At 39.0% G+C, this 25,110-nt stretch overlaps 1 protein-coding gene across 2 annotated transcripts; it reads right to left on the reverse strand.

The window, feature by feature from the left end:
- Positions 1 to 1,135: 1,135 nt before the first annotated feature.
- HELLS (helicase, lymphoid specific) lies at positions 1,136 to 22,567 on the reverse strand. 2 transcript variants are annotated; one of them, XM_014250510.2, is made up of 22 exons: positions 22,473 to 22,567; positions 22,197 to 22,318; positions 19,381 to 19,503; positions 18,004 to 18,063; positions 17,478 to 17,514; positions 17,321 to 17,385; positions 16,809 to 16,850; positions 15,751 to 15,975; positions 14,144 to 14,326; positions 13,749 to 13,892; positions 12,979 to 13,175; positions 12,208 to 12,304; positions 11,120 to 11,281; positions 10,473 to 10,615; positions 9,153 to 9,291; positions 7,677 to 7,760; positions 7,471 to 7,590; positions 7,014 to 7,130; positions 5,945 to 6,104; positions 3,581 to 3,677; positions 3,304 to 3,380; positions 1,136 to 1,628 (listed from the first exon to the last, which is right to left on the reverse strand). In XM_014250510.2, exons 2-22 carry the CDS (start codon positions 22,299 to 22,301, stop codon positions 1,531 to 1,533), a joined length of 2,475 nt encoding a protein of 824 aa, XP_014105985.1. In that variant the 5' UTR covers positions 22,302 to 22,318; positions 22,473 to 22,567; the 3' UTR covers positions 1,136 to 1,530. The 2 variants fall into 2 exon arrangements, with proteins under 2 accessions (XP_014105985.1, XP_005520592.1); XM_005520535.3 differs by having other exon boundaries at positions 22,400 to 22,474.
- Positions 22,568 to 25,110: the final 2,543 nt, after the last annotated feature.

Genomic DNA, 25,110 nt, shown 5'->3' on the forward strand with positions numbered 1-25,110 from the left:
CTACTATAAGATTCCCGTCTCTATATCAGGCCAACAGAGTAATAATGATCATAAAGTGAATGGAAACTGGTTTCTGACGTCTGAGTTGGTAGAGGGGGGTTGTTCTGTTATCTATGCCATGTCAATGAGCACAACTGCAACAGCTCCAGCTGCAATTCCATGACTGCAGCTTTTAAATGACACTTAAAAGACATTTTCACAAACCACAGCTGAAACTTTAAAAGCTGCCTGATTCATCCAGTGCTGTGTCCAGTGAAGTAATGAAGGTAACTGAAAGGAAGTTCTGGAAGGGGAAAGTGCAGAATGTCCGTGTGGGTGTGTGAATGCCAAGGAGTACTTCGTGGGAAGAGAAGGGCAGTCAAGAGGTAAAGGATAATGCATGTATATTCAACCTATAGGAGTGAGTTGTCAGCAAAGGCTTTCAACTTAAAATCATAAAATAACTTCATTGGGAAAGACTTTTGAGACAGAGTCCAACCATTAGCATGGCACTGCTGAGTCTACCACTACACTGTACCCTCAAATGCCACATCCACATCTTTTAAATACTTCCAGGGATGGCAACTCCAGCACTTCCCTTGGCAGCCTGTTTCAGTGCTTGACTTTTTTAGTGAAGGAACTTCCTAACGTACAATCTCAACCTTTCCTAATGCAATCTGAGGCTATTTCCTCTTGTCCTATTGCTTGTTACCTGGGAGAAGGGACCAACAGCTTACAACCTCCTTTCATGTAGTTAGTTGTAGAGTGATAAGGTCTCCCTTCTCCAGGCTAACCCCTCAGTCACTCCCAGGACTTCTGCTCCAGACTCTTCATCAGGTTTGTAGCTCCCTGCACCTGCTTCAAATGAGCAACTCAGCTGACCAGCAGTCAATACAGAAGTAATGTCTGCACCAGAAAGATTTAGGCTCTTTTAGGCTCATTGCTTTTTGGTTTCTTTTTTTGTTCAGTTTGTGTATGGGCATTTTTCTGCTGTTGTGTGGCATTAGTTTGATTTTCTTCAAATGTATGACATTCACTAAAGTGCTAAATGAGTAGGAAAGTGAATTAATGGACACAAGATTAGCTTTGCTTGTTTAAGAAGCCAAAATCCACAGACTTTTAGAACAAAACAGATATTTATTTAACCAAAATAATTTGCAAAAATTAAAAACAGAAGCTACACAAATGGCTTTAACAAAGGCGCACGTTCTCCCCCAGATAAAACTATAATTGACACCATACTTTAAAAAACAACCAAAAAACGGGTTTAGGACTTCCACAGGAAGATTTTTTAAACAAATTTGCCAGTTTATACCACTGAGCACAAGAACTAGCTGCAAATGTGAAACATGCTCATTTCCTTACTTCTTTATGAAAGCCTACTAAAGCTACAACTATTCACCTGCATTACACTCTAGAACATGTTAAAATTCACTGGAAGAACACAAGGGATTTGAACAAGGCCTTAAGGAAAGTCAGCATCAAGGACCAGTAAGCGCAAGTGACATCTCTGAAAGATCTGAAAAACTACTTAGAGGCCACATTTGCTCATTAAAACACACATTCTGCATTGGACTCTGATGACTCTTCTAGGACTTTGAAGACACCCATTTTTTCCTTTTTCATTTTTTCAGAGGTCTTCATTTGATCTAAGATTTAAACAAATCAAAGGTCAACAATAACAGGTGTAGTAGAAAAGAGATTTGAAAAACAAGTTGAAAAAAACATTTTGCAGACTTATCACGCTGATAAAACCATATTGCTCCTTCGTTCACCATATTGCTTCAAACAGCTGGCTACTAGAAGTTTGTGCTTGAAAATATTTTTCAGCTGTACGTTTTTAGAAAAAAATTCCAGTGTCTCTGGCTAAATGTGAATGAAGAAAAGCAGTTTTAAAAGCTACCTGAACTAGTCTCATTTTCCTGAAAAAAAATACCCAGAAAACCTATTTAGTGAAATTACCAGGAGAAATAAAAAGTTACAGCTCTAGTAAGTAATATTCTTTCCAAAAATTCAAAGACCTGAGACTTTGTTTTCCTGGCAATTGAAATCACTTTGTTGCCCTTCCAGTGAATATTAAGCTAATGAAAAAGTATTATATTTCTATAAATAATTATGGCTTACCAGGGTGGGAGCTGGCATTTTGGTTTCTAAAGCACTAACTGCAGTTAGCTACAGCAAATATTCAGTATATGATGCCAGACTAGTATCTAACTTTTTTTGACAACTTTGTTATATTAATTTTGATTAGCACAGCAAAGGAAAAGAAGAGCAACCACAATAAATATGTTGCACACTAATAGCACAAGATAAACAGCACCTTTTTCAACTTGGAAAGAGAAATCAGATTGTTCCACAGCCTGAAGTTGTAAAGATATAGGCCTTATTACCCATTCATCAGGAATAATTTTCTCTATTATCAGTCAGTTAACTGAAATAAGCAGTTTTATAGAACAATGCCTTAATTATTTTTGTCCTAAGTTATCTAAAATATAGGAAAAGTTTCACAAGGCAAATTCATTTTTCACAAACTACACACAGCATACTTATTTAAGGCTAAAATTTTTACTTCTTAATTCTGTACTGACTGGAGTTTCTTTTCCTGTATCTATGCTTGGAGTCTTGTTTTGCTAAAGATGCTAAGGGAAGCAAGGCATTCTAAATCTATTTAACATAAAAAAGCATTCTAGATCTATGAACTGGACAAGATTTTTTCCTCTCTGGAAAGTTAAGGGCTTTTTTCAATAACATCTTGGTCTGATCAAGCACTAGAATTTGCAGACAACCTCAAAAAAGAGTTCTGGTTTGATTGGGGTTTGCTAAATAGTTGATCCACTGACAAACCATGGGAACTCTGACAAGCTTGATTTCTTTCTTCCAAATGCTAGACTTGAATTATTTCCCCAAAAAATGTTAGACAATGTTAGATAAATGTATTTTGAATTATGACAGTATCAAAGTATGCTTTTAAGTTTTCTGGAAAATATCTTTCCTGAGAAAAATTTTTATTTTGATCAATTACAGCAACTCTCTCTGAAAGCTGCTTTGCAGAACACCTCCTAATCTATGCTTGTCATTCACAGTATGCTCAGGGCACAGGATGCCTGAATGTGGTTTTCTGGAATACTTTTGTCTAAGTTCTGTTATTTCTTCTCCAGCAAAAGATATTGAAAATGTCAACAAAGGGACCAAAGGGTCCTTTGTCAAACAGATAACACAGCTGTAGGGAAATGAAGCTGTGGCAGCTTTCTACATACAAAGACTCTTACAAAGTATGAATTTACTGTTGAACAGAATAAAGAAAACATGAAAACTCAGACTTACCAATAAGATCACTTCTATCCAAAAGTAACTCTAGATCTTTATCACTGATTACTTTCTCTTTAGATCCTTTAATCTCCCTGTTAAAGAACAAATAACCTCTCAATACAGACAAAAGCATGCTCGTATTGCATTGAAGTTAGTTTTCCCGTGTAGCAGAATCCCTAGGACATTCTTTCCTCTATAAAGATCCACATACTATTTCATAAGACAAGAGAGCATTTGACAGCTGCTTGCAAGTTACAAACTCATGGTCCAAGAAAATATGAAATCTGCATACCTCTCATAGTCTCTGGATTTCAGTAATTCTATTAATTCCTGAGGGTCCAGGCAGCTTTTTGACTGTGCTAGACCAGATTTTCCACCTTTAAACTGATCTGTAGAAAGAATAAATTTTAAGAAAGCACACAGAGACTGGAACAAATTACTGCTGAATATCAAAACTAATGCTAGGTTTCATTGTTTTAGCCCTCGGATAAACACACCTTACACTAAGAGAGACAGACTCAGAGGCACATGAAGGTTTGCATGCAAGCCTTTCACTTTCTATAATGTGCATGTATGTAGATCTATATATGTAGTGTGCAGAAGAACTGATTGAAATACCAATTCAACATGCCCACATGCACACAGAGCACAAAAGCCATTAGTTCTACTTACAGTAAAAGCATTGTAAATAAAGTTAGATGGTGGATGCTGAAGTTTGTTCCCTTTGTATTGCAAGCTGGTTAAAACAAAGTAAGTAGTATTAACCACAAGACAAGAAAAATGTGAAAGATGTGGTCTGCAGAGAGAACAGCCTCAGTTTAATGAAATAGACAGACATGACAAAATAGTACCCCTGACACAGGCTGCTTTTTTGAGACTATACTAGCACTTATTTACAGCAAATCTGGATGTCAGTCCAGCTGTAAATAGTATTACACAAGATTATTACTTAATCAAAGCTGAGCATGGATGAAGTCAAGCTCAGTCTTACACATTTCAAGGAGACTGGCAAGACTTGCTGTTCTGTGCCAAATTTCCTCAGTTTTTATCAACATATGCACCCATTTTATTAATATGTGTCTTCACTGATTTCTTTCATCACACTGATCTTCCTGTATCTTGGTTTCAGAAATCCTCCCTACATCCTTTCCCATCTCCCTTCAAGAACTCTTGAGTTTTTCTGCGAAGTGCAAATCAGATTCAAGTTTCAGAGCAGTCTGAGCTATAGGATTCTCTCCCCCATTAACATCTACAGCGGTGACACACGTTTCCAGGTCCCTTCATGCATTATTAGTGATGCTGTCTCTCCCTTTTAGCTTTCAGAGTTTCACAAACTAAAACTAAATATGGTATTAAATTAGTGCTGTGCAGGTCTCAAGTTGCCATAATAGTGATACAAGAAAAATACAGCTTCCTAAGCAACTTTCTTCAATGTAACAGAAGCACAAGATGGAAAGCCAAAAAAATCACTGTTGTAACAAATTCCAGTTCTTAAATTCTAGTATTTGTACTGTATATACCCTACATGGTTAGTTTTGTGATACTCCTTCCTCGTTTACTTCTCCAAAGTTCCAACACGCTTCAGATATTCACAGTAACAGGATCCATAACATCAGCTTTACATTTACACAATAAATCCAAAGGTTCCTGAAGTGACACCCCTACCTAAGGTGCAAGATATACATTTAATACACCAACAGATGCCAAGATAAATATTGAACTTAGTGCAAAACTGAAGGCATTGACACTTAGCTTCCTCCCAGTACAAGTAGTCTCAGTCTCCAGTGCTGCCTTAGTGCATAGTAGTCATCTATTAGAGCCCATTCTGTGCTCATCTCACTGCTTTGGGTTTTAACTTCAGTTTGGACCATTACCAAATCACTAAGAAAACCAAACCAAACCAAACCAAACCAAGAAAGTATACTGGTCAATAACATGCCTATGAAGAAACAGCCCTGGCAGTCACACCAAGACAGCAGTGCAAAAACATTACAAAGAAAAAGGCTAATGCTAGAATAAAATAATTAAATACTTATTATATAAATAAATATAATTAACGATTAGCTAACAACATTCAGAACCAGGCGCAAACCACAGCTTAGGCTTGACTGTGCTGTAGACAGAGGTGTGGCCTCTTTGCCACTTTATGCCCTCACGAAAAGGCTTTTTTCCCCCTCAATATGAGTATACAAGAACAATGAAAAGTTTCTAATCTCCTCAGAAGTTTAATATAAAACTAGCTATTGTTCAGAAGCCAAGTTATAAGAATTGCAGTTCTGTTTGGAAATTGCTATATATAAGGAGCTACAGTCCAAATGTCACCAACAGAATTAGCTATAGAAGCAAAGCAGTATTCCTATTGGATCTGTACAAGAAAAACTCATCCCTGAAAGGGATGCTTCAAAGCAATCACACTCTAAGAACTTTTGAGTATGACAAGCCATATAATCAAAAACACCACAAGAATCACCATTGTTCTGTGCATAAACCCAAGGACTATTGCTCCATTTAGCAATGGCCAGCTTTTCAAACAGGACTGGACTTCTGTGGTTATAACACACTGGAAAGAGGCAAACAGGATACTGAAATTTGTTACAGCTTGAGATTTAAAGAAGCAACACATGCTGACATGAAGTCCTAAGAGAAAGATACTAACTTTTATGGATAATCAGCTTCTCCAGCTTCCTCTTGGCAGCAGCTCTCTCCACAATCTTCTGGTCAATAGTATTTGCTGTCACAAGACGATAAACAACTACTGGCTTTGTCTGACCAATTCTGTGACACCTGTCTTGGGCCTGTAAGTCTGACTGGGGGTTCTGAGCAGATAAAGAAATAAATCAGTAACAATTTAGTTATGCCATTATCCTTTTTTTGAAGGACATAGCGCAGATGTAGCATTTTTAATGGGGAGCTCAGAGTCTGTGCAGAAGCAGAAGAGACGTGGTATAACAGAACTCTACCCCTCTTGACTCTTAAGCTTATCCATGGCAAGCTCTGCTGCTGTAGCTGCACAGGCAGAGAAACCCAAACAGCCTGGACTGCTTCTGCACCATATGCTGCAGGTTTTCTACAGATGGACATGGCTAATATGACAGATTCAGGTGATCATTTTGCTTGTAGGCTTGCGTTGGGTTTATTTGTTGGAGGAAAAGGAAAAGTATTTTAAAGGTTTTCAGCCATTTCTAAAGTTGAAAACAGCAGCACTGTCTACTAAAATAAAGTGAAAATGTGGAGGGTTCTCAGTCATTTCCTTCCACACCTCTCTTTTTCCCAGCCTCTACACTTAAAGGAGCACCAGAATCCTAGCTAGCTAAAATACATGTGGCATGTCACAGAGGAAATTAATGGAGCTGGTACTAACATGGCAGCTGTTGTAAACAGGGAACCCATAAAAGGTCCAGCTACACTCAAATGTAAGTAATAAAAAGAAGGAAATATATTGACAACACAAAAAAAAATCCTGCTTTTGGTAACTTGGGGGCAAACTCAGAAATCAACTCTAATGCTGTATTCAGTAACCCAGGACTTTTCAAATGAGGCTGTATTATTTCACACACAATATTTTCACAAAAAATGTTTGCACATGCTACTATTACCTTCATGTAACAATCCATTAAAGTTACAGGATTGGTGTATACCATAATAGGTTTGTAAATTATTATCAAAAGCAGCAAGAAAAAGCATTTTTTGACACATATCACTAGGTTAACAATCTGTCAACATACCCAGTCACTGTCATATATGATAACTGTGTCTGCTGCAGTTAAGTTAATGCCCAGGCCTCCAGCTCTTGTACTCACTAAGAACAGGAAGACTTCAGGGTCAACATTAAATTGATGCATCTGGAAGAGATTTAATCTATTAAAAAAAGTAGATGGACCAAACAAAACATGGCTAATGTTTTATTTTGAGATACCTGTTTAAAAATATGAACACAGAAAATATAACACAAGCTGTCAGAGATTTTAAGAAGCACTGCATTTTAGGCATACCTCAAGTAATAGGCAGCACCACACTTTACTGCTTCAGTATTTCTGAGCCGCAGATACTAAGGCAGAAGACAGTTTTCAGCATAGAGGTGTTTTGCTTATTAAAGGCAAAGTGCTGTGCAAAATCATACCCCAGTGTCACAGCAAAAGCAGAATTTGCTGGAGTGCTCACATGGCATGTCCATCTACTTACATTTTCTTCTCTCTCAGAGTAGGACATAGAGCCATCCAATCGACTGAATTTGAAGTTTCTCAGGTAACAGTAATCCATCAAAATGTCAAGCATCATAGTCATTTGTGAAAATAACAAGACCTACAAAACCAGAAAAACTCCTTAATAACATTTTTTTTCATAAGAACATGACTGTATCTCATCCCTCCAATAATCTTCAGTGTTACCTTATGTCCTCTCTTTTTAAGTTCTGGAAGCATTCGGTCCAAGAGTAGAAACTTGCCTGAATTCTTTACTAGATCTTCATCAACCTTGGAACAGGAAAGAGGGGATCATATATTAGGACGGAAGGAGACCAATGGCTTCCCCAACTCAGAAACATCAACAAAAACCATCTGAAATCTCACTGAAACAAGTGTGCACTGCTTTCTTAACTAAAAGCCATAATATTGGAAGTAATGTTAATTTTAGCAAACAACATTGAATCACTTAAATCATAATGAAACTAAATCAGACCCCACCATTTCATACGCCCAAATAATTATTTTTTTAAACTAATTAGTTTTCACCCCATTTCTGGAAGGAAAACCCTCATGCTTTTAATTTTTCCTCATGGAATAATGCTGCTGTTTCTTTCTCAGCTTGCAATTAAGGCACAAGGCTTCCACCTACTGGACACAGAGAGGCACCACTGAACAAGTCATTAACACATCAGCCAAACAGTAAGTTTACAGCAAGTTTTCACACTGCTGCCTTAAACCTCTTTTCAAGAGAGCTTGTTAGATCTAATTCACACCATGGGCTAGGAGCAGTGATATAGAAACTTCTAAGTTCTGAAACATACAGTAGCCACTGTGGTAATTATGAATACATTTTCCTGGGCAAGCACTAACTCCTGTGGGTGGTGTCAGCTGTTAAACAATCTCAGTTTTCTACACATTAATTTTCTCTCACCTCCCTGACTGGGGAATCTGTTTTCTATGCACTGACTTTACAGTAATATGCCTCAACAGCATACTCTGGAGTACAGCAGGCTCTGTTATCACTTGCCAAATAGGAAACATGACTACACATACCTACAAATCTACATCTATGTTTAGAATGTGCAAACAACTTCCAGTTCTTCAAGATTCTTTCAATTCAAATTATTTCATACTTTCCTGTATTTCCATCTGCTTTGTGTAGATTAAACTACCAGCTGGTCTTTGTGATATAACTTGGATTTTTTTCCCTTTGGAGGAAGGATGCTGTATTCTCTGAGCAGATGACTCTGTTGTACTTGGTTCAGTTCTTCAACGACTCACACTTAAATGTTACCATTGCACCTCCTGCAGCATGTACAATTTACTTCATGAACAGTGCACCAAGGTTGGTGGAGACCTTGAGGCAGCCCCTAAAGCACCTGGAGTCAATGGAAGCCAGTGACTCTTTGAATGAGTAACTCTCCACCAGTGGAAGAGCACTGTCACAATGAGGAGCACCACGGCACCACTGTGCAAAGGCTGAATGCGCACAGCAGCTGAACAGGTCCCTGCAACTGCTGCTGCAGGAAACTTCACATAATGATTCTGTATACTGCTGGAATTCAATAGGAGGTGTATGCTAAACACATGGAAAAGGTCATTCTTTACTGCCATCAGCTCCCAGTCGGTTGCTTTTTAATGCCTGGAATAAATTTTCTCTAATGCTTTTAAAATGTGTACCTTGAATTGTTGTGTCGCAGGATCCAAAGGATACTCAATAAGATAGGGGTGATTACAACATTTCCTCAATAACATCATAATATTCTGCAGTTTAAGGTTCACCTCAGAATCCATGGGAATGCTCATGTCTACCACTGGCCTTGAAAAGATACAACATCTCATCAGTAATGAAAGTGTCCCCTTTTTATACTACAAATATTTCAGAGAAAAAAAACCCTACAACAAAATCAAGCAATGGAATCACATGCTGTGACGTGTGATGTCCTCAAAATCCCTTAGAGTTTGTAAAGCTATTACCAGACAAAACTTTATTTTAGAGTGCCACACTTGGCAATGAAGGCATAACTGTTTGCCATTACTGATGTAAAATATAAAAGAGCAGTCAGTAGTAATAAGTAGCAGAACTGTACTTGTACAAGTCACCCAGCAGAAAAGGGAACAGAAACAAGCCCTCACCAGACCACATGGTCATACTTCCTGGGGAGCAATACCTAAGATGTTCCAGAATCAGCTCTCTGCCTACCCCAATTTGGCCACATTGCAGGAATCACTATGAATACAGCTATTTAGCTCTTCTACATAAACTAGAGCCTAAGTACTGTCTCCAACATCCATGATACCATATGATCCATGCATACCATAAATCTAACGCATAGATTTAATTGTCTGTTCTCACAGGCTACACTGGACTAGAATAAAAATCTAGCAAGACAAGCACTTTTCAACTTGAAGATTTTCCTTATGCCCAAGGGACTTTCAACCAATTTAGAGCCACCAACAGAAGGATGAAGTGGAGGACATTTGGAGTGATGGTGTTTTGTCTTTCCAAGCAACTGTTATGTGTGATGGGGCCCCTGCTCTCCTGCTGATTGCTGAACACCTGCCTGCCCATGGGAAGCAGTGAATTAATTCCTTGTTTTGCTTTGCTTCATATGCAGTTTTTGCCTTCCCTATAAAACTGTCTTTATCACAAACCACAGGTTTTCCAGCTTTTACCCTTCTGATTCTCTTCCCAACACCACTGATGGAGCTCTGAGTGAGCAGCTGTGTGGTGCTTGGCTGCTGCTTGGGGTTAAACCACAACAGTGTCCTGAAGTTAACTGTAACACTAACGAGCCAGTGAGTCATGGTACAATAATCATTGCTATCAAGGCTCAGTGAATACCAAGTAACATCAAAGAAACAAACCATAAAGCTACAAGGATAGTAAATAACTAAATGCCATTCCTCCTGATCAATTTCAATTAACAAAGCTCTGGAAGCAAATTCAGAGGGAGATAGACACTACAGGGAAAAACAAAAATCTTTCAAGACAGGCACCTCTCTTGTTCTACTTCCTCTTGCATTTTGCTGATTAATTTTTCCAAGTCATCAGGTGAACAATTATGTTCTTCACAATAATCAACCACTTTCCGACTACGGCGTTTTGGTCGGCCTGTAGAGCTCAATTCAACTACTTCTTCCTGGGGAATGAGAACATTGCCATCAACAGCAGCCAGCTTCAGAATCAAAGGTCTGAACCCACAAATTCTCAAAACTGAAAAGAGGCCTCAGTGATGTGCACCATGCAACACTTATTTAGAGTCAGCAGCGTAAATTTTGGCTATGTAGAATATGCAGCCAAATTGTAAAAGTCTGCAACTGTATATTTTGAAATTTTCTGTTTGATTTAAAAAAGCTACATTCATACCTTACCAGTTCTAAGCTGAAACTGTCAACTCTGAAAACAGTGTTTTTTCCCTCCCACGCTGCAAGTAATCAAGAACACGTTTACACTTATATTGTTTCAGTTCTGTGCCACAGGCCTATCACAGTAACTGCCACTGAAATAGGTAACAAATAGATAAGACTAAAAATTTAAGAATAAAAGCAGGTTTAGTTACAACAGTAATGAAGCAGTACCAATATGGTTTTCCATACAAACAATTAAAAGCAAGCACATTTCTAACGTCCTTATCAATAGATACCTCATTATTTCCAAGCAGCTTCCTAATGGTGCGATTGACAATGGCAGTATAGAAAGTTTCCTGCTTTTTTGCCAGTGGTGCATATACCACAACTTCTCGTTTAGGAGGAACCTCAAGAGCAACGTCTGATTTCAGCCTTCTCAGTAAGAAAGGTGTCAGAATCTGAAATGGTGAGCAGATGCTACAATTACTTAAAGCTGCCAACACAGCTTAAAAAAAGAAAACAGGACAACAACACAGAAGCAAGCCTACTACGTAATGTTACTTTGCCAATTTAAAGAAAGAGAGTTAACTTGCACATATATTTAGTTTTTTAATATGCATGCCTACTCAACATTTTCATGCACATACTGGTTCTAAGATGTGCTGAAACAACACACCCATCGACATTTTTAAAATTCTGAAGTGCTTAGTAGGAGTGCAGTACTAACTACGTTACAGACCTTTCCTACAAATTCTTACAAATAATCTTATTACAAAACTGATCATTTTGTTTGTTGTACTTCTTAAATCAATTCTTAATTCAATTCTGAGTACACACAAAACCTTTAACCAAAATAAAAAATTGTCATCAACAATTATACATGGAAGATGCAGTTTAGATCCCTCACCAGTAGCTTATAATGGAAGAATGATAGTCTGTAAGCATTTACTTCACACACTCTCTTAAAAAAAGAGCTTTAAGTGTAAATTTGAAGACAGCCATATTACGTAACAAAAAAAAAACTATGTCAAAAAGGGTTCTGCTCAACACTTAAAAGTTACATAAGTTCCCTCAAAGTTATCTTTTAACAAAATAAATACACTGATTAAATATTTTGATGAATGGATGTCTGTAGCTACAATTAAGTTTGACTAGACTAAATTCAGTTCCAAGTGGCTATCAAAGAGATATATTGTTACTTTAGCATCTCTAAGTGCTGCAAAGATTGAAAAAATACCCCACAAGTCTAAATCCAGAAGTGTCATAATAAAATCCTCAGACCAGAATTCAGCATCACAAACAAGATTTTGACACACTTCATGGCACGAATAATCAATGTTACAACTATATCATAAAAAATACAAAATGAAGGATAAATGAAAACCTGATGCAGCATATGCAGGATGTTTTGCTCCCTTTCTTTAGCAATAATATCTTCAGCAGTTTCTGTAATGCTGGTAATATCAAACCAGGATTCAAAGCTGTAAAAACAAAGCAAGGAAAAAAAATAGCTTACTTAATAGCTATTACTCTTCATTATTTCAGTAACTATTCTTCTTTTTCCTGTGATTAAAAGAAAATAAAGCATGCACATCCATCACCACGAACAGAAGGTGTACAGGAGGAATTTCTGAAATATACCTGTCAATTCAGAAGCCTGAGGTTTTATGTGATTTGTAAAAGTACTTGTACAACTTGGAATATTTATTATCATATATTATATTCCACCTAGGTTATAGCTTTTTCCAAAAATTAGTCTAAACACTGTTTTGGAAATGCCACCTGACCACCTAATGCTGCAGAAAAGTATGTATGGGTCCTGTGCCTGCCAGCCTCACACAGCTTCATCCAGCATCCTTGAGAATCAAGAAGCAGCACCAGGCATTCGTGATAAAACATTTCTCATGGCAAATGTTCATGTCTTAGCTCACAGCTGAGCTTCCAGTATCCAGGGAGATGAGAATTAATTCCTTCCTTTCTGAAACAACTAAGTATGAGACAATACACATTTCAAAGCCTTTGCCACCAAATTATCATACTGAATTACAACCAGGCCATAAAACAGCTCTTCACATGATAAGTTCAATTATGAAAGAGTTATAATAATACTCAAACAGAACAAACAAAAAGTTTCTACCATCACATTGCAACCTACCTTTTCAAATCATCAAACACATCTGGCAACAGGAAGTTAAGCAGTGACCAAAGCTCTGCCAAGTTGTTTTGCAGGGGAGTGCCAGTCAACAGGAGCTTATTGTCTGCATTAAATCGTTTCAATTCTCTGATAAGGCGGCAGTTCATATTTTTAATCCTGTGACCTTCATCTACTATCAGGTATTTCCAGTAGCAGCTCTATGAAAATAAAGGATTTCAGTAAATTTTAGCTTAATACCATCAAAACAGGTGTCAGATTAATTAAGAAGCACTAGTAAGACTGTTTGATACCGAGTGCCTGTTACAAAAGTTCTATTTATTGATTTTCACTTTGCCAGACTAATAGAGCTAAGCCCAAACAGTTAATGCCACACATCTGCTTCATGGTGACTGCCTTTTAGAAAGCTTTTATTAGAAAACAAAACTTCCACAAGAAGTTCATCTTGCTGAAACAACCATTGTGATGTTAACCACAATATTTATACACTAAGTATAGCTTTCACTCTAAACATCCTTAACCATCATCTACAGGAAGGTAACAGAAAGACCAAGTATGCTCTAACTATCTGCTTTTAGAATAATGGTGTTGAAAGAACTTAAACATTAAAATGCAGAGCTACTACTACCAAGGAAACAAGTGAAAGCCAATATACATGCTACTGCATGAAACTTACTGTGCAGGCAGCATGTGGGGTTTTTTTACCATGTTCAAAAGCACTGCTATCAGTACTGAGGCACAACACAGTCCTTGGGCTAAGAGAACTTGTGTACCTGCAGGGCATTTCTGTCTCGCATTGCTATTTCAAAGGAAGTAATGACCACAGGATAGATTTGCAGTGATCCTTGTCTTCTGTGAATTTTATGAACCAGTTTACGACGCTCCTGCTGAGCTCCATGATAGAGCATTAGAGGAATCTGTGAAAAAAGAGGTTACAAGTCAGGACTACAATGCCCATTTTAAGCTAATGGGGAGACAGTAGAAATACTGAGATCTCTTACAAGAAGGCTGTAAATACACAGCAAATCATGGCACAATTTGTAGTAATCACACAAATAACTACAGTTAAAATTATGTTCTATATAAAGTTTCAAGGCAAATAATTAGAATAGAAATTAAACATTTTGTGCTTTTAAACCTAAAGAAGAAAAGTCTTCATTTCTTTTACCTCTGGAGTAAATCTCTTGAATTCAGACATCCAATTTGGAAGAGTAGACAAAGGACCACATACTAAGAATGGACCAGGGACCCCTCGCTCCACCATCAGTGCTATTGTTGCAATACACTGGATTGTCTTCCCCAGCCCCATTTCATCAGCTAAAATGCCATTAATACCATTTTCCCAAAGCATCTGCATATTAAAAAAAAAGGAAAGAAAGAAAAAAATGTAAATGCAAAATAATAATCACACATTTGGAAAAATCTTTAGGAATGTAACACTTGTGGAAACTCTCTACTAGGCCCATTTTATATTACAGATAAAGATGATTCTATTATAAAAATAAATGGAAGCATCTTGTAAATGCCGGATATTCTCATGTAGATGTATGCATCCGTAGCCAACTAAGTGCCTGACTAGGGCACAAAAAACAGCACAGTATCAAAGGAACTTAGTGCTGCATCAGAAGGAACTTAAACTGCAAGTACAGATCGTATTACCCAAGGTTTTACTCATCCCAGCTCCAAAACTTTGCTTAGCTCTGCTCTCCAAAAGACCAAATGACTGTGGTGACATTTCAGTATTATCTAATCAAAGAGCTACTGTAGGCATGTTGCTCCTGTAGCTACCTCACCATGAGAAAAAAAAAGGTGAACTTCCTGGCCAACACAGACACCTGCTCCAGCCAATTCTTTGTGCAGATACTTCCTACTGTGACAAATAACAGAGAAACCTCTCAAAAGAACAGAAAGACACAGAAGTGCTCTTTGGCCACTCTCTACTATTCAATAAGGATACATAAAAAGGTTATTATAACAGAGGGCCCAACTAAGGAAGCTGGTTTTACCTAGGCCTGTCTTCACTAGGCACTTTCCAGTAACAGAAGCAAGTGAGCAGGTTTAGTGGCACTTACTTGAGGGGTGAGTCTAAGCCTGTTGAAACAGACTGTGCTTGTAGGGAGGAAAAACAGAAAGGAAAAATCTAATAGAAATATGAGATCAGTAGCAGAATTGGAATTAGTTTTGACTCTTATGAATTTTTTAATTTGGCTTGCGTGCTGAAACAGGTAGAAGCTAGAAGTGTATGTGGGTAATTTTGATGGCAAGTTCCTATCATTTCTTATTTCAGAGGCTAAAGACATAACATTTTTAACATAGTGTGTTAATATTGCTAGTTAAGACTCCAAGAAACAGAGAATGAAAATTCATCTGTGTCAAGCCTACAAAGGTAACAGGCCTTTGGGCTAGGTATTGAAGCCCTGGAGAAAGAAAAATAAGACTGTCTCTCAGTAGGATGCACAGTCCTCCTGCTTTCACAACCTCTTGTAAGGAGAGGTTGAGTTGAACAAGAAAATAGATGGAAAAAGGGAAGATGGAGAACATCAGTCAGAAAGTCTAAAGAAAGGCTTAGAAACATCAATATACTTCCCACACCGAAACATTTACTGTTTGACGACTTTCTCATAACACCAGATTCTTGTACCATGAAAGATCAAAAATAATCTCTCCTGTTCACCTTCCCCATATCAGCTATGATCACAGACTTCTAATGTCTCTTCCCCTTCAAGCCTGTTTTTAATCAGCAGCGATTCTGATCAAATTCAATTGCATCCATACCCTTAGCCACTCCATGCCTTCCACTTGGTACCACCTCATTACACCACCAGTAAAAATCTTTGGCTGCTGAAAAGGCACTGGTTGCCCATTAAATTTTCGCACTGGATCAAGAAATTGCTTGGCACTGTGTCGTACAGCTTGACACAATCTATCCTTAATGACACTATTTGAGTCTCCATTTTTCTGCAGGTCTTCTGGATGCAGGTTGTCAGTAGAGCTTTCATCCTGAAGAAGGAAAATCAAGGAACGTGTCACAAGTGGAATGCAGATCAAAGCCTGCTAAGACATACCTCTTCCCAATTTACAACAGCCTTAATGTGCAGTGAAGTATTCAGTCTCTGACAGAGACTTCTTCTGAGTTAACTGTCAACTCAAGAGTAGACTTTATAGATTCTTTTCTTTAGAATTCAAGGGCAGTGACAGCTATTGAAGCTATTTGGCTAATAATTTTCTACCCATAAAAGTAAATAGACTTAAAACCTTCCTCAGAGAGGCTGGCATTCAATGTAGCTATTTCCCTTCTGTAAGCAGAAGGGCTTTCTTTTCTGTGAGCTGTTTTAATGTTAGGAAGCAATTCACACTGTGCATGCAGCTCTTGAACTACAGAAGCAAAAAAGTACACCTGTTATCTCCACATTTGACTGCTTAAAAATTACTGCCTTAAGGTCTTAAACACCAATACAAACGTTTTTTAATAAATTCCTATTTCCTTTATTTCTGAAGCTACTAGCAATCTATAAACACCTTCAAACTCAGTTTTTAAAAAAAAGTAATTTAAAAATTGGATTTCTGAAATAAGTATTTAAGTGCATTCATTTATATGACCTTTCTAAACATTAATTCAGAACTTCAATAACTCGTAAATAATAAATAAGAAATGATTATTTATATATAAAAATTATATCTATTATTTTTATATATTACTACATAACATTTCTATATAATAATAAATAACTGTTTACAGAAAGTAAAGTTTAGAGATACACTACAAAGTATAGAAAGCCCTCCTTCCCTTTGGGCTTAGCACTCTTAAACTGTAATAATATGTGTCAACATACCTGATTTTCCACTTTACTTTTTTTCGCCACTGATAATATTTCCTGGAAACAAACGAGGAAAAAAAACATGCTTATGTGCTTTTCAACCTTAAAGGCTACTGTAATTTGTATTTCATGTAATCTCTTCATTTGTCTTTCAGTCTGGATATACTTTAAAAAGATTTCCATACAATATCACTAATCATACAAGTGACTCTAAAACAAGACCACACACCAGGTAATACATCTCAATTACAAAGGGTAGCTGAAAATGTAATTGGCAATGTACACTCTTCACAGCTTGCCCCCCTAAAGACTTGAGTATCCAACAAAAAACAAGAGTATCCAAACCTTTATAGCTGTGACAACACTGTTTGTTACATAGATCTTTGGTCACAGACTACTGATGGCTAATATCTGGTAGCAACATATGAGAATGGAGTGCTCTAAAATATAGATGTCACAGAAATTGGCTCACCCTTTAAAAGTTGTGCTACAAAAATCCAGACAACCTATGTACTGTTAGGGCATACCTCTTTGGACATAATTTCTGATATGTTGTATGTTCCATCTTCTCTTCCTCTCTTCTTTTTTGCACCTATAAGATAATATTTGGGTTTACACAATGAACAAAATATTGAGGAAATAAAACCCAACAGTACTGAAAAAAGGCAAAACCTAATACGTTACCCGATTTCTCCTCTTTGCCATCAACTGAGTTTTGACCCTAGAAAATAACCATAGGAAGAGATTCACCATCTTATGCATCTCTAACTACCATGACAGATAAAAAGATGTAATCAGACTCCAACTATTACCTTTGAAAGCTTCTTGAAACATTTCTACTACGAAACAGTTCCCAGAAACACAGAAAAAAAATTTTCCTCTTTATTTTTTGTTACTTATTCACTATTTTGGCTGAACAAAGCAATCATTGCTAAAACAAAAAAACTCCACAAGATAAATTGAAAACATTTTCTCTAATAATAACTAGTCAAAAACTAGTCAATCCCCTAAAAATTACTGTCATGGTATACAATTTTTAACTGCTTTCAAACAGTCCTACTACAGTTAAAATAAACATGGTATATTAGATAGATCCTGCAAGTCAAATACTGGACAATCAAACTTATTTTACTTACCTTGATCAAAACTAACATTGTAATTTCTCAGACTTTTATTTAGAAAGTGTCATAAAGTAGCCACTTAATCTTACCTTGGCAGATTTTAACATCATCTCTCTCTTTTTCTCTAACTTCTCTTTCCTCTTCTGTTCCTAAATAAAATAAAAACCACACATGCAATTCTTATCTTTCCATAATACCCATAAGAGTGCTCTGCACTACAGAAGTGATAGACTACATTGCTAATACCAAGTTCCATGTACTCTATACTTTGTTTTTGCAACCCCACTAAGTTTGTTCTGATGTAGTTTAAAACAATAAAGCAGAATTTGGACAAGAAAGTGCCACTGCTCCAAATTGCTTGTCAGTAAATACTTTAAACACTTAAATACAGTAATTTATAAAGATTTTAAAAATATTCCCAATTGCCAACTCCTTAAGATTACATCTACTGGAGTAAGTTCTCTATTTATCCAACTTCTACATACTACCTATTCACTGCAGAACAGACAGCAATCTAAGTAGCCTAGAATGCCTTTAACAAAGAAGTGCTTTCATATCTTGAAGAACTTAAGATTTTCAATCTATTTTTACTTGCTGGAAGCAAAAGGATCCTGAAGAAAGAGTAAAAGACCTTGGTATTTATCAGATAGTGCAAGCATTAGTACTGAAACACACATTCTAGCAATACAATAACCATGAATTTGAGCTGATAGTTCAACTAGAGAAGTATTTTGGAGAGGAGGTTCCTGCAGTCTATCAGCACCCTTTCTCAGAAAATGCTGGTGTTCTTTAATGCTTTTCGTTTTATGCTTTTTTTGTTGCTGTTTTATGCTTTTCCCTCTCAAGCATAAAATCTTGCAAGCTTGCCCATAAAGGTACAGTTAGACAAAGCTAGGCATGAACTCAGCAGCCCAGGAAGCCCATGATAAAAAGAAGACACATAACACTGTTTTATGGAAGCTCTTGTTTGGGAACTGCATGGCCTCAGATCACTGTAATTTACCAATTTGTTTGAGGGAGGCCTAAGTTAGCATCTTGAAGGTACATCCCATCTGCAGCTTTCAGTTAATAACACAAACAGGCTACTCAACTTCCTGCCTATCAGTTCTTTGCACTTTATATCCTCCCTCCATGTTTTCTAGCTCCCTTAAACTTCAGTTCTTATTTGAAATACTTACTCTACTTTCTTTGCACTGAGGCCAAAAGAACTGTAAAGGCATCAGTGACACTTTACCCTGTGACTTTAAATTATAATTAATGTTATTCCATGTCTGATTAATCTTTCAGTTTACAGAACAAATTCTGAGCACTATGTAAAGCATCATGTCATTCCTGTGCAGTAGGTTCCAGTAGATTTTAACGTTACAAATGCAATCTTAAAAACATTTTTACTTCAAACTGGATGGAAAAAAACCCCAAACAGACAGCATGTTAAGAATCCCCACTGTAGACAAGAACACACCTACCTCTAGCTGCTGCTGTTCCATTTTGGTTAACAAGAATTTGGAATAGATGTTGCTTTTCTCAAGCAGATGTTGAAGCCTCTTATAGCGCATTTCACTTGATTCCCTGTCCCAAGACGTGCGAGCCTGGCCAACAAAAAGAGATGTCAAGCATTTACAGATATAATTGTGACTATACTGAAGAACCATTCTTTGTGTTAAAAGCATTAACTCTGAAGTGCCTCCCACACAGAGCCTTCTCCTTCCAGCTGTCATACATCTATGATTTGTGACTGTATGGACTCACACATAGCTATGATGTGCTATAAGATCAAAGTAACTGAGGGTTGCCTTCACCTGCGTATGCACCATAGACACCCCCAGTATAGCAGCATATAGCATTCAAGAGCTCAAAGATACCTCAAATCCATTTCATAGATTTAGAGCAAAATGAAATCTCAGTTTATTTGTAGTCTGCAAAATTTGTGAGGAAAAATACCCTACCTGGCAAATTTCAGCATAGCTTCCCTAATTATATCCCTTCACATACATTTACACCAAGTTAGTTTCTCATGAAGAACAAGATATACAGACAGCTACAAAACTATCACACAGTTTTACAGAGGTCAAGTCAACTCCCAGTATGAAAACAGTAACTTCTGCTCACTTTGCTTACAAAATCCACATATGCTTTTCAAAGAAACTGCTGCTGAGTTAGTGTCAGGGTTGTGCATTTAGAAGTTTGCAAATTACTCTTTAAAACTTGGATCAAGACACCCGTAAAAAGTAAAAACCATTCACCCTTCTGCATTCATCTAACATTGCTTGCAAAACCGAGATACCAAACAAGTCACAGAATCATTCAGTTTGGAAAAGACCCAAGATCATCGAGTCCAAGCATTAATCAGCACTGCCAAGTTAACACTAAATCACTAAACTAAGGATGCCTCTGAAGTGCAACATCTACACACTTTTTGAGTCCTCCTTCCCTGCTTCTCTAGGTAGAGTGCATCAGTGCTTGATCACCCCTTTAGTAAGAAAATGTTCCAAGAATGTCCTATCTAAAATTCCCCTGGCTCAATTGAGGACGTTTCCTCTTGTCTTACTGCTTGTTACCTGGAAGAAAACACCAACCCCCCCCCCACCTGTCTACAGTAGTTGTAGAGTGAAATGTTTTAAATTAGCATCTCCAAAAGAAACCCAGAGAGGCAAGATGCAGAGCTTTACAAGATGCTTATCTACTTGCAGCCTTCAAAACAAACACAGTGGAAGGGCCCGTTAAGACACAGAAAAACAAGGGAGTCTTCTGAAACTAAATTCGCTGATAGGCAAGGAAATGGGATATTTCCTGAATCATGGGACAAACTGTGAGACACTGAAAAGGTGGAGAATGTCTGTGCCCCCAGAAATCAAAACTTGGTTTTCTCCAAGTAATTTCAAACAGGTAGCAATTACCTTGTTCTTTTAAGAGAGAAGATCTATCCCCACAATTACTCTGCGGGAGGAGATTGCATTCTCATGATTTCCTTTGCTTCTGTTTTCCCCAGTCCAGGCTTTTACCTTCAGATGACAAGTACCTGAGCTCAGGAAGATCAACTCTTGATGGCAATGCCAGGAGAGAATATAAGTAAAGCTAACCTACTTTTTCAGCAAACTGCTATTGCTCACTTTTTATTGGAGTGAACACAGCATTTTTATTTGGTCAAACTGAAGAACTGTTTCCTTGACCAACTTCAAAAACTTCAAGCGGAAAAAAGAAAACTCAAAGATGAACAGCACTTAACTCTAATGACATCTCACTATGCCTTTTGACTCAAGCCTTCAAGCCTTATGACAGCGGGTTTTTCCCCTTTTTGACCGAAAAGGTAAAAATGTGCCACTCTTTGTCACCACTTTACATTCACACTATCAGCACAGGTGTAGAAGCATCATGCTCCCATGTTCTCACTGCAAAACAGTCTGGTTAGTATCAACCAGTGCTTCACATCAACGTCTGAAAACATTCTCAGCAAGAGGGAAATGAAGCATAGTAATGATTACATCACTTGTGGTGGGGATGCACCACTTCCCCGAAGCAGCCTATTTCCTGTAAGAGGGGCAAACCGAGGAGTACACAAACAAACAAACATTGAGCACATGCTGGCCTCTCCTGGCAATGCCAGGTCACGGGCAGCTCCCGCACAACTGTGTGTGGGGAAGAGCAGGAGTGCCGACCAAGCCAGTGACTGGCACAACCCGATCATTGTTAGCTGGGCTTTCTCAGTTAGACTTCATCAGCTCTGCATAAACTATAGCTGCTACTGAAACACATAACCAGGTTTAATTCTGGAAAGGATCTGCAGAGCTCTATTCAAGCCTCCTTTGTTTGGTGAGGTTTTTTTAACCAAGGAGGGAAAGAAGTGTTATGTACGCTTTGAGAAACAAAACCATTAAAGGTTTGTCTTTAATGTTTCAGACAAAAATTCAAAAGAATGCGTACGAACTTACTACCCTTTTTGAAATCAGCTCACTTTTATAGGCATTATACTTCACATTTTTAGGCTCAGAACGACAAAAGCAAAGATGTAGTCTTCTCATTGCAAATTTCAATGCGTATAAAATGCAGTAGGCTTCCCCCAAAGTGCAAGAGCTCACTGCTAGCCTTTAAAACAAAAACAAAAATTAAGGCGCCCGGTGGATGATCAAAAGGCACTCATACACCACAGCACGGCCCTTATCAGCCCCTCATGTTTGTTTTGAAACCCAAGGAGCTGCACAGCCCCGGCCCACAGGCACCCTGACAAACCCTGCGGAGATCCCTGCCGCCGGGCTGGGCCGGCCGCCCCCGGGCCGCCCCTCACCTTCTCCAGCATCTGCCGCTCCTGCTCCAGCCCCGCCGCCTCCAGCTGCTCCTCTTCCTTCAGCATGGCCGGCGTGATCACCGTTGCCTCTGCCTGTTCACCCATCTCGGTTCCCAGCGGTTCTGCAACGAGCGCACGGTTACTCACGGTTACTCACGGTTACTCACGGTCTCCCCCGGCCGTGCCCCGCGGCCGCCCCTCACCGCCGCCGCTGCTGCCCGAGTTGCGGGCGGGCATTGCCCCGCCACGGCCCCGCTCCCGCGCCCGCCGCCTCACCGCCCGCCTCGCGACAGCAAAAACCGCGCGCTGCCCAAGCCTCGTGAGTGGCGACGCTGTTCTCGCGAGGCCCGCGCGGGGCCAGCTCGGCTCGGGGCAGAGGCGGGCTGGCGTGGCCCGCGCGTGCGCTCCCGTTGGAACGGGCTGCTGAGGGAGCTGGCGGAGTAACTCCCTGCAGGTGCTTATGGAAAGACTCGATATGGCACTTGGCCTAGCTGACAGGGTGGAATTGGCTCACAGGTTGGACTCGATCGTCCCAGAGACTTCTCCAGGCTGATGGGTTCTGTGGTTGTGTCCCGCTCGCCTGCGCTATCGCCGCAGCTGGCGAGCGGGACGCGGCGCGGGCCGGGGCGCTCCAGCCCTGGCACTGCTGCGTGTGCCATGAGAGGGCAGCGGAACCCTGGAAACCCGGACGGGAGCGCAAACCTGTCCCAAAACAGGCACTACGTTAGAACAAATAATTCCAGTGTTCAGAGCACAAACACTTTGGCTCCACGTAAATAACAAGCTGTCAATATAACAGCGCTTATCGCTTCAGATGCTGTGCTGGTAATTGTCTACGCCTAGTTGTCAAACGAATCACTATTTTAAACTTGCTCCACGCACACGACGACCTGTGCCAGGAGACCTGGGAAGGGGGAGGGAAAAAGCAGCAAAGAAAGGCAAACAAGTCTAGTAATAACCGAGGTGGATGGCATTCTTCTCATTCCCAAGGCCTGACAGGCCGATTCTGGATAATGTGGTTTGTGGAAAAGTCATTCTGTTCTCCAAGGCATAGTTCAGAGGTTAACTGGAGATGGTTCTGCATACATTTGAGAGAATGTTAGCAGGGAGTAATGTTATTAGTCCCAAATAATGTTATTTTATAGGCATGGTGACAATCAAACACACTTTTTTCAAGCCTCTGTTTCACTTGCAAATATTCTCAAGACACCATAGTGAATAAACAACCCCTTATTTTCTATGGCACCTTTCATTCTGTAAAACCTGAAGTGCTTTCAAAACTATACTATTAAAGTAGAAAAATCAACTAAATGACCAGTGAAAGGCATCCAAGCAGGAACATGGTGGTGGCTGCGTGGTTCTCGACACTGTTGCAGGCAGGAAGCAGGTATGAAGATGCCCCTAGAACTTAAGGAGCACTTTGGAAAATTGCAAAGATTTTGTCTGAGATATGAATGATAACACCTTTACTACTTCAAAGAAAAACCACCATTAAGTCTTTCCTTCCCATAAATTGTTCTTATCCAGAGAATAAACCTCTCCGTAAAATATGTAACAGAATACAAATGTTTGATTTGTATGTGTATCTCGCATGCCCATACACGCTATTTTGTAACATCATTTAAACAATTTTTAGAACTGTGAGACACACATACTCCACTTTACCTCAGATTATCACTTAAATGAGATGCCTTTGTTTCAGTCATTTCCTGCTCTGCCCAACACCTTGTCTGCAAGCCATTTGGGATGGGAAGGGATTTGCCTGTGGGTAGTGGCATTGTGGCTCCCTGTGGGTGGCTCAGCATCACGATTGCCATTCATTTTTGCAGGGAGAGGCTGTGCTGCTGTGCAGGGGCTCTCATCCTCCGTCGCATCACAGCTTCCGTGGCTGCATCCACATCCATATCCCATGGAACCCCCGCTATGCGCTGCAGCAGGAGAGGGGCTCTGAGCTTCTAGGAGAGTATTTATTTGTCCCTGTGTGCAGTGTGTTTCTGTGTTCAGAATTGTTGTCATTTAGATCTAGAATATTATTTTCCTTGTTTATTGGTAAAAGTCATCAGGAAAAAATTGATTGAAAGGTAATTAGCCATCTCTTTGGTGACATTCTTGTATCCAACACCCACAAAACATGATGCAATTAAAGCTTTGTAAAACATGCCTTTTAAAAAAATACTTCAGATAAATGCTACCAGATCAATCAGTTGTGGTTGAAACCTGTTGGACACATACCATTGTCTGTTTTTAACATCCCACAGACAGACAGACACGTAGAAGGGGAGTGTGCAAAAGATTCATGTCCAGTCTTGCAGACAAGGGCAATTAGCCTGGCTTAGCACACGTAAGGTGATGTCAACAAACATCCTCCTCCAGAAACACCAGATTCCAATACTGTGGAGTGAGTATGTGCTGCTTGTCACTGCTCCTCTCCAACTGCTCTCAAAACAGAGACATCAGTATTTAATATTAAAAGCCTGAGGTAACAAGGGGTATAAGGCATCCTTATGTAAATTGTTCATGGGGTAGATTCTTAGGAATTTGGAGTAGGGCTATTTCTCCAGCAAAAGATATTAAATGGGCAGAGCTGAGAGCACCTTCCACAAGTGTGCTGGGATCCAAAAATTTATATGTCTCCATTGCATAAATCTCCATTCACTGCTTAGCCCAAGCAAAGGAGTTTTAACATGTAGCTTCTATCCAGAAGCAATTTATTTACCTCATTAATCAGTGACTTATTACTGCAGTGCAGAACATCACTGGTCCATCAGCTTTTGTTTCAGAAGATGAAAGTCCCTCATAACACACCTGAATGCTTCTATAGTCCAATGCAAGGTGCAGAGAAAGATGAACCTAGTGGCATAGAGGGGGCTGGGGGAAATTACAGTGCAAGAGAGCAGATAAGAGTTGGAAAAAT

Source organism: Pseudopodoces humilis, chromosome 9 (assembly GCF_049639895.1).
Source record: "Pseudopodoces humilis isolate 2021_Gansu_Grassland_sample_001 chromosome 9, ASM4963989v1, whole genome shotgun sequence".
Lineage (NCBI taxonomy): Eukaryota > Metazoa > Chordata > Aves > Passeriformes > Paridae > Pseudopodoces > Pseudopodoces humilis.